Source organism: Montipora foliosa, chromosome 1 (genome assembly GCF_036669935.1).
Source record: "Montipora foliosa isolate CH-2021 chromosome 1, ASM3666993v2, whole genome shotgun sequence".
Classification (NCBI taxonomy): Eukaryota; Metazoa; Cnidaria; class Anthozoa; order Scleractinia; family Acroporidae; genus Montipora; species Montipora foliosa.
This window is the reverse complement of record NC_090869.1, coordinates 16608535-16618534: the sequence shown is the minus strand read 5'-3', so window position 1 is coordinate 16618534 and position 10000 is coordinate 16608535. Positions and strand designations below refer to the sequence as shown.

Genomic DNA, 10000 nt, shown 5'->3' with positions numbered 1-10000 from the left:
CAAGGCTTGTAAACCAACTGTAAACTGCTGGTGAAAGCAGGCTGTCTGAAACCCAAAATTTGCCTCTTGGGCAAGTGGAAGTCTGATGCTTTCCGTATATATATATATATTCACATCCCAATTCTCCAGTCCTAAGGTAAGGGTATGGAATCTGGTCATTTTTATTGTCACCTTTGACAAGGCAGGGGTGTTGTCCTTGGTTTCCTGTGTTTTACCCTGGTAGAGGTTCTGTCTCACCTTAATTTCTTTAATGCATTGTTGTACCTACCAGTACCGGTAGCCTCGCAGCTCCTACAAGGTCTCACCTGATTGGAGACCACCCTTGAGGTTTAACAAAAGAACAAATAACAGAAACAATGGCCCTTTTGTTTTAGGCCTAGGGTAACAGAAACAATGGCCCTTTTGTTTTAGGCCTAGGGTCCATTGTTTCTGTTATTTGTTCTTTTGTTAAACCTCAAGGGTGGTCTCCAATCAGGTGAGACCTTGTAAGAGCTGCGAGGTGACCCACCAGTACAGGCAGTCACAGGGGTGCTGTTCCTGTACTGTTATAACTTGTTTATTAAGGCCACTTTTTTTTTTGCGTGATGAACAATTGCAGGGGCATTTTTCACACCAATGTCGTTGAATTTTGTCTGCATCAGGACATTGTCCTTGGTTCCATGTTATCTTGTTAGCAACTTTATTGCTTCCAAATTTTCCAATTAATATGAGGTTGCCTTTGCCGCCATTCCTGTTGGGGTGGGGCTGCCTCCTTTATCCCAAGTCGGCTTTGGCGCTTTCAGATCCCCACCTTTGCTGGGGGTGCGATCAATTCTTTAACTTTGTGATGTAACATTTTCATTGTTATTAAACCCGCTATGTGCTAGGCACATAGCCAGATTTCTCCAAGTGACCTGTCTGTTTTTCTTCGCCCCGCAAAAAGAGCTCAACAGCTTGGTGACTCACTCAACCTCATTTATATTCAGAGGCATAAATGTTGAATATTTAAGCTCAATTGTACTGAAGGCCAACTCTAAATGGGAGAGAGACCTGCAAATTGACCAAACATTTCTTACATCTATTTTTAATCGTGTAAAAAATGTTTGTAAAGACAACAAGCTTAGGGAATTTTACGTCAAACTCTTACATAGAGTAGTAGTCAGTAAAAAGGAATTTTTCTCTTTAGTAAGGCAGAGGACACAACGTGCGCATACTGTAAAATGAATGATTCCATAACCCACACCTTCCAATATTGCAATTGGAGTCAATCATTCTTTTCGAGGGTTAGTAAAAGGTTTAACAGAGAAAATGTCACCTATTTTACCTTCTCCCAGCCGAATTAATTTTTAGTAAGAAAATGGAGAGCCTGAGTAAAGAATTAAACATTATTAGGAAGTTAAACTTTACCTTTTTATATGCCAAATATTATTTCTACGACCACAAATTATTGCACGGTGAGCTATCGGTAAACGAATTTATAATTAACCTCAAAACAAGTATATTTTCGAACATTTCCGTTTATGGTTTAGAGTAATGCGAACTTGAGTGTATGTAGAAGCTATCATATCACGAGTACCTCGCTTTTCCAATTTTGTGTGTCAATAACCATATATGTCTAAACTTAGATTTCTGTCATGTATCTACTGTGTGAAATTCGCTGTACTCTTTTAGCCAACTGTACTTGTTTAACGTGTGCAAATTTAAAACAAAATGAACTGCTGTTGGCCTATAATTTCCTAACTCAGATACACTACCACTTTTAAATATTGGGGTCACTTTTGATATTTTAAAAACTTCAGGAAACTCCCCTGATAGTATTGACTCATTATGTATTTTAGTGAAGGGCGCAGAAAGCTGTTCACTCGCAAATTTAATAAGTTTGTTAGGAACATTTAGGGATGCTTCAGTTTTCTTTTAGTCCAGCAAATAATGTAGATACTTGTGTTTGGGTTACTGGAGCAAGATAAAAACTGTTTGATGGCGCTGGCGTAGATTCTATGTATTGCAAAGGGTCTCTATGATCAGTTTCATTTCCTTTACTAAAATGGGCCAATATTTACAACGAAGTTATTGAGTAATTCAGCCATATCCTTTTCTTGTGTGAAATTCCTGTTATTGTGAGTGATTCTCGTGGGGAGAGTTTGACCTTTGGTTTTTCTTTTAACAAGAGTACCAATAAGTTTCCAAGTTTCCTCAAGGTTGTCTAATTTCATACTATAATATTCTGTCTTAATTTTATACTTAAGATGTGAAAGAATGGCTGACTAATGCTTATATTCCCCGAAAAAAAAAGAAGCTCAGCTCTGAGAAAATTATCATGCAAAGGGAAGGAAATCGGCAAAGTCGAGCTTTTATTCACCTTTCGCCTTGTTTTAAGCAAGAGGGGACGTTCAATCCAAATTTAGCCCGTGCCGTGTGGCTATTTTAAGGAAGACACCTAATTGCTTATCATTGGCTGCGAGACCACGCACCACACGAAAACAAAAAAAAAACCTCTCACAGCCTGGTGCGAAGCTTAAAATAGTGAGACTGAAAAAAACTGTTACATGCATGGGGATGTGTTCTCTCCCTTCATCCTCTTGTTTCAAAGCACAAGCCCCTCTAAATAAGCCTTTCCCAGACTTTACAACAGCCCACCCAAAAACCCTTGGGAACTTGTATCAACCCAAGGCTTGTAAGGATTGAAACCAGTTCCTTCAATATTTATTATGGATAAGAAGTCTTTTTCATAAGTAAGGTTTATTTCCGAAAAAAAAAAAAAAAAAAAAAAAAAAGCAGGTTCATAAACAACTCTCACTAGCCTTATGGTATTAGGGGCTGCCTTTGAAGTACGGATTTTAAAGTTGTATCCACATGCAGAGCCGTAAAAGCTAATCCGGAACAATAACAATAAGTAAACCCAATGTTCACAGTATATTTACATATCCAGTGAAAAGACTGGAAGACAGGAAATTATCGAAATAAGCCGTCAACAGAAGAAAGCTGTCGAAGAGCGGAATTTGGTTTACTATACTTGTGGAAACTACTTCACAACTGCCTGTCTTAATTTGAAATGCTAGACTCGATCGCCTTTTCTGTTATTGATCGAATAATTGTGTTAACAAGTTCCGCTTCCAACTGTTCCGAACTTTGCTAAACGAATTCATCCTAGTCACCGCTCGAGTCATCATAATATGATTGGCTACCTCCAAACCTTGACATAAATTCTTGTGAGAAGACATCCATGGCATCCGCGTCAATAAGGACGACACGAATGTCGCGTAGCCTTGGCTTATAACAGACATGTTTAGCAGCTTGGGCTGGGACTTCCTTTGTCTGACCGTCATGTTTTGTTCCTTTTGTCTTTTTTCCTCCATTCTTTTGATAATTTTCTCTCGGTTTCTTTGTCTTACAATCCTTTTCCTTGTTTTCGTTTAGCTCGTCAAGGTACTTGAGGTACTCTTGAATTCCTTCAAGCATCGCAAAAGCACACTCGTTCACAGGAACGCCAAAAACACCAGAACTAATAGCAGGCAGAGCGATAGATGATAAGTTCAGTGTCGACGCAAGCTTAAGGCTCTCGAAACAGGCCTTCTGTAGAAGACTGTGCGTCTTACTTTGCGATTGTTTATTCCACTCGGGTCCAATAGCATGTATTACAAACTTGCAGGGCAAATCGCCAGCTTTAGTATGAACTGCCTCACCTGCCTTTAACGTCTTGTAATGGCGAGCTTTCATTAACTTCTTTGATTCCGTCACGATTTCATTTCCACCTTTTTGAACAATAAACTGCGCGAGTCCAGCTCCATGTAGCAAAAGATCATTAGCCGGATTCACGATTGCATCAACATCTTCATTAGTTATGTCGCCATAACGCAAGGAAATGTGAATGCCGTTCTCGGTGTGATGTTTGCAAGTCTCTATAGAAAGGATTCCTGATTCTGACAGGCTCATTACTTGGGCTCCAGTAGGAAAATCATCATCACTGGGACTTGTTGCTTCTTTTACGCGCAGCTTTAGTTGATCCACCGATGCAGCATCCCCATAAACAACCATAGGGCCACTTTCTTGGGGCTGCTCCAAGATGACAGGAAACTTGGTTAAGAGCTTATGTATCAATGGAACAACAGTTTCAACATCCTCACACGTCGGATTTAGCTCCCAGGTAACCATACCATGGGTTGCAGACTGAAGGAGCTCTGAAAACTCAGAGCAAGCCACCATGAATAAGGAGGAGTCACATTTCAATTTTGGTTTGAGTGTAACTTCGATGTCGCCTCCTTTTTCGTCAAATTCAAAATGACATTCTTCGAGGATTCTTTGCATCTGAGAACGATAGCATTGCCTAACGAAGCTAATAGCGAGTGATTTGGCTTTAAATGTCTTTTTTTCGGCTATCGGATAAGTTATCTCCTTTGTGTCTTCTTGTCGCATATTACCAAGGTACTGAACTTTTAGCGGAGGCCTTTTTTCCAAAGACCCTGTAACAATGGTTCCAGCGTACTCAGATGTATGCGCAATTCTTTGTGATAACATATCTTTCTCCATCAGTCGGTGCCCTGCCTGATCATTCACGTCCTCAAACGAAGACCTGGTGTCTGTATCCGAGATGTTTTGTTCTTTGACTAAATGCTTTTGAAGGAGAAGTTGACAGGTATTTATCTGGCTCAATGATCCCATTATTAAAAAGTACTCGGCTTCACCTTCAAATGATATACCAACCTCACTTTTCATTCGCTCCAAAATCTGCATAGTCTCTTGTGGGTTATCGCCCAGTACAATTGAATTGAGCCTTGCCGTAATTTGAGTAAATACCTGTAGATCAACGTATAAATACAGATAGGGCGGTAAGAAAATTGAGAATCTCATCATTTCAGGAAAGAGAAACAGTACCTTATGTTCAATATTTTGACACACCATGCTTCATGTTCCTCTCCTCCGAAGTTTAGTGTTATTATGCGAGGGTACAAGCTTAAAGTGCACCTAATCTCAAGTATTTTTTGTTCCTGATATAAATCACCTTATCCAAAGCAAACATATGTCACCATTCTTACTCAGAATTTCGCTTTTTCTGTGCCATGCAATCCACGTAAACTTGGAAGAACTAGCTGTAATTTGGACCACGACTGTGATGTGAGAGGCATCGCAAAGCAGTTTGTAACGTAAAATCGAGAATGGGCCTTATTTGTGCGGCGGCCATATTGGCCATATACAATAAATTTAGTACCCTGCGCTTCGAGTTGAAATGTTTGGGAACGAGTTTCGGTGCGCAAAAACAAACTTTTTCAATCCCTCGGGACTCAACATGGCCTCCGAGTGATTAAGGCCTGTCGTGGGTCCAAATTCCTGCTAGTCTTGATAACTTGATGCACTTTATCAAGAAGACAACAAACTCGGACGTCCTAATAACCGGGGTCATGTAAAGTGAAATATCCACCACTACCACGGTCATCACATTGCAAAGTCAATATCAAATGAATATTAGACGGATGATCAATCCATATTAAATTTTCGATGATTCAAAAGCCCTGATTAAGTTTGAAAAAATTCCGCCCATTTTAAGCCCTACTCTGATACTTGATTCTTAGACGGTCCAGGTCACTCGTGGTCACGCACTGTGCGTGACCACGAGTGACTTGGCCGTCCGAAAATCCACATCTGAGTTACCTCATCTGTGCTACAAGCTAACTTCTCTGAACACCGATGAACTTTCAGGATACGCCCTTGAACTTGATGGTCTGCGTTAAGAACTGTATTTACAGCTGCAGTGAAAAAAAAAAAAAGGTTTGGGAGATACTTCACACTCCTGTGGTCACGCTACAGCAGTGACAAAGCAGTGAACAAACAAACAAAGGATGATCGGTGGACCGTGGACCATTCGGTGCAAGTTAGCCACAATTTTTTACTGCAATTGCAATGCCCATTGTAGTGAAAAGTAACTCTACCACAGCTGATGAAACAATCGACTACAGTAGCTCATACATACCAATGAAACCTACGAGTATACGCCAGTACGCGTATTATTCGCGTTTTAGTCCTATATTTTGGTTCGTATTATCTTTGAGCTGCACTGTATAAATTCCTGACTTGCAAAATGATATTTCCTGCTTATCAATTTTATTCCCACGTCGAACGCACTACCTAATCTACAGGAACAGGTCGAAGGCCCGTAAAAACTCAAACCACGATTGGCGTCATCTCGACTTGAAATATCGCCATATTGGCGAGAAGCAAGCCAGCTCATCCGTGCTATCCACAGCAAAAATTCTAAAGCCCGTAAGACTGAAGGCTTATGCACGAATTTGGCTGTACAAATAACTTGCGTAACAAAACTCAGCACGCTGTTCCAAGTGTACAACTTACTTTCGGCGTCTTCGAAAGTAACAATAGCTGTCGTTCCATCTTCGCTTACTCCTTGTAAAAATTTTACGGAAGATACGTCACCACCGCCATGTTTTCCCCGCTGAAAGTGGATAAAAAGAGAATCTTCTTTTGTCCCCGGTGGAATATTCAATACTAAGATGCTTTTTTCAATTTCATCTTTACGCATCGATTCGATTATCGTACGAATCAACGCCATTGTTTGCTGTGAACGACGCTCGACTGTGAAATGAATTCGAGCCTTCAATTTGCATAAATTATTACTAAATTCGGGGAATACCCAAAAAAAACGTCTTTTCTTTTCGCTTTACATTTTCAATGTGAAGTGCACTTGGTTTTTCTATTAAGCGACTCTTCAGAATCGTAGATGTGTTTATTTTGAATATATATAAAGCTCTCTTTAACCAGCCACATATTTTGCAGGCAACAAGTGTCGGTTTCTGAGAACTCATCCAGGCCCTTACGTCATTTCTCGGAAAAAAGGGAAGCAAGCACGGGTGACGCACGTAACCAATACTCTGTAAGATAACAGAGCAGTGGACCAATAGGGAGCGAGTTTAAAATAGACCAAATTCCCCTTATTTTGGGGAAAATTTGCATTTCCGACTAGCATGATTTCTTAAAACACGTTCCTCCTTCAAGCAGACGGAAAACCTCATGGAAAGTAACCGGATTCTGGTCACAGCATTCCCAGACGATACAACTGAAACAGATCTTGTGATCTACTTTCAATCCGAAAGAGATTCTGGGGGAGGCGACGTGGAAAACGTCGAGTTCCTTTCAAATCCACGGCGAGCAGTGATTAGTTTCGTGGAACCCAAAGGTAAACGTTTATTTGTTTAGTTTGGACATAAGAAGTGTATGGGTCTACAGCTAAGATGCATACACCTAGTACTTAGAGAAGTATTGAAAGTTGAGCTTGAAAATATCTACGGGATCTCAGACTGGTGTATGCAAAGAAAATAGACTAGATTAATTTCATGCCTATTGCTTTCGACGACTGACGCGGAGAAAGGCACTTTTTTGCGCCCACTATCAAATTTATACTGTTAGAATAAGACAGGCTTAAACAGTCCAAGAGTCCAGTCCAAAGAGCTGAAATTCTTGAAGCATATTGAAATCGAAACCGAAATATATCCCTTCAATTTGAAACTATAAACTCGGTGAAAGTCGCTTGCATGGCTATTACTCATTCACCTCATTGTGTTTTTCATGCTAAAATCTTATATTTAAATATACAGTGAATAATGTTTTGCGGAAATCACGGTGTATGAGTGAAAAGAAGATCGAAATGTAGGAATTCCCACAATGAATACGAAACGAAAGATACAATTTAATCCGGTCATTCAATGCCGACTTTTTTACGCTTTTACGACCTTTTAACTATGGACGGTGTAAAAACATTATCTTGAAGGTAAAGAGTAAAGCTCACAACCGTCACGGTTTGAACTCACAGGGGCTTTACGAAGTCAAATTATTTCGTCAAACGTCTTTCTAAATGGCCCGGAAACCAGTCCCATATTTAGCGGTGGCGTATTCACAACCTCGTTCTCAGGGTCTCTCTTGTCTGCCTCCTTTTTTTTTTTTTTTTTAGTCGTCCTCAGTCTTCAGAGTTACTACGGCCAGCTCGGGTTGAGATGCTAGAAAAAGTCAGTAATTCCCAGGCAAAACCTCTATCAATAACAAAATTTCCCAGCCAGCTCATCGAAACACCTGTATTTTTGCCAGCCAGCAAGATTCCTCTGGGGAAGAGATAATGTGAGGAACAGATTCGTTGGGTGCCCCTGCCTACTTAATTATGCATATATTTTAAAACGCATCTACAACAAATACCGTATAATCATTTGCCCTTCTCTCTTTCTAGTTCGTTTTTATTAAGTATAGTTGCATTTTCCCGTTCAGAAAGTAGACTGACAATCTTAACGGAGCGGAAATATGTACTAGTTTAAATAAAAGGATGTTTTTGAATCGAGAGTTTCCGTTGACTGCAAAAGCTGGCAACATGTATAAGCCCCCAAATTGCTGCTTCTTTGACTTTTATTTTATGCGTGCACATTTAAGACTTTGCTGTCTCGTCTCGGGTAGTCGAGCCAAACTGTTTACATGCGAAAAAGTTGTCTCGCCTGCCAGGGTTACCCTACCTGCCGAGGTGAGACAACTCGCCTCCCCGAGTTGTCTCGCCCTCCCGAGTTGTCTCGCCCACCTCATGTAAACGGTTGATAGAATGTGCTAAACAAATGAGTGGAAAGATATCTCGCCCAGGGTAACTCGGGGGAGGGTTGTCTCGGGTGCCCGAGACCATATAAACAGGGCCTTAAAATTGTGGCCGTTGGCCGTATTAACGGGTGACCGCATTAACGAGGGTTTTCTATAAGAGGATGTATGGCCGTTAGGCGGGCTTGTACTGTATGTGATTGAAAAAAATATCTATCCCTCTGAATCTAAGCAGTTGGGAGATGTGTTCATACATTTTATCTCATGAGCGAAAAGTAAGCGCTTTCAAGGCAAAGTAAAGTCCACTTTGATCCACCTACACAAGTAAAAGTTCTGTGATTTCAGCGCTTCGACAAAGAGCTCAGAAACTATGCACCGCACAGATCTGAGAACTGGAGGTGATGTCTAAATTTGTTTCCCGCAACATTCCAAGTTATTGGCCTGTTTCATCGAACGTTTCAAATTTATTTTATTTTATTTTTTTGTTGCATGACAGTGAAAATGATCTATCGCACGTAAATTTTTCAATGGTCGAAAAACTATCGATATGAAAGCTGTGGTGAATCAATTCCCACAATTCATCCCCTATTCACATGACAGAATATTCTACTTCTTTTCCCCTTGAACATCTCTGGAGTAGTCACATGTTTTAATTTGTCAAGTACGAAACAAAACAAGTAAGTGTTTCTGCAGCTAGTTGCTCATTCATTACAACGCAGATAATTTACCGGTGAAAATCGCTTAATGTTCACAATTGCAAATAAATTCAACAGGTGACATAGCTATAGGGGTAGTATGGTTGTTTAAATGGAAATTACGTGGGCGTTATGTCTATCTTTGCGGGATCTAGTATGTAGCGTGACATCAGATAAACTGGTTTCAATTGTAATTAATAAACGGTATCCATCTGCAAAGGTTCCAAATTAAGAGTGTTGTGAATAACGCGGCCGGTGACCTCCAGCTCTAGGTAACTAACAATAAAAAGAAAAAAAAGACATCGGCGGATGACGTTCGTACAAAGAACAGCTGAGGCAGAAAGAGACTATGAAATCTCGGCCATTTATAACATACCGCTGCTGGAAGTTCTGTACTGGCGATTTAGTCATGTTGTCAACAGGCAGGATTATAGTAAATATCTTATTCATAACATTTCTAGACGGCTGAATCCAGCATATTCACGTTCAGCTGCATTGCATTGTGTCATTTGCTATATCGTGGAACATGGGCTTTGAATCAGCAAACGAAATTAAACGAGTCACGGTGAAGCTCCAACGTAGAACCCATCATTTAGTCGCTCTACTGCACGTTATAAATTCAGATTTTCATCGAATTCTGTTAGACATGAGGCTGTTTCAAGTCTCTCGCTATCTGAAGTTTGTGTTTATTTTGGAGAGGGAGGTCAAATGTATTGCTCCTAGGGGTGTAGTACATTGCTTTTAGCCAATGA

At 40.3% G+C, this 10000-nt stretch overlaps 2 protein-coding genes across 4 annotated transcripts in view; one reads left to right on the top strand and one right to left on the bottom strand.

Moving 5' to 3' along the window:
• Positions 1-2701: 2701 nt before the first annotated feature.
• LOC137991333 (uncharacterized) lies at positions 2702-6592 on the bottom strand. 2 transcript variants are annotated; one of them, XM_068836442.1, is made up of 3 exons: positions 6322-6592; positions 5626-5720; positions 2702-4773 (listed from the first exon to the last, which is right to left on the bottom strand). In XM_068836442.1, the coding sequence occupies exons 1-3, from the start codon at positions 6536-6538 to the stop codon at positions 3127-3129; spliced, it is 1959 nt and encodes a 652-aa protein (XP_068692543.1). In that variant the 5' UTR covers positions 6539-6592; the 3' UTR covers positions 2702-3126. The 2 variants fall into 2 exon arrangements, with proteins under 2 accessions (XP_068692543.1, XP_068692548.1); XM_068836447.1 differs by lacking the exon at positions 5626-5720 and having other exon boundaries at positions 6322-6570.
• A 355-nt stretch (positions 6593-6947) lies between these two features.
• The window catches only part of LOC137991303 (protein mono-ADP-ribosyltransferase PARP14-like), a 41479-nt gene continuing 38426 nt past the window's right edge, over positions 6948-10000 (top strand). For both annotated transcript variants that reach the window (XM_068836420.1, XM_068836415.1), the window contains exon 1: positions 6948-7162. In XM_068836420.1, the coding sequence (XP_068692521.1) occupies positions 6997-7162 (166 nt within the window). In that variant the 5' untranslated portion in view covers positions 6948-6996. The remainder of the gene's footprint in view (positions 7163-10000) is intronic.

Bases quoted from the DNA above. Each gene is read 5' to 3' on its own strand.
- LOC137991333 (XM_068836442.1), bottom strand. From the start codon at position 6,538: ATGGCGTTGATTCGTACGATAATCGAATCGATGCGTAAAGATGAAATT. The intron at 5,721-6,321 runs GTAAGTTGTACA...TTTTCACTGCAG, and splicing joins TACTTTCGAAGACGCCGAAA to CTGTAAATACAGTTCTTAAC. The intron at 4,774-5,625 runs GTAACTCAGATG...GTTGATCTACAG, and splicing joins TAGCTTGTAGCACAGATGAG to GTATTTACTCAAATTACGGC.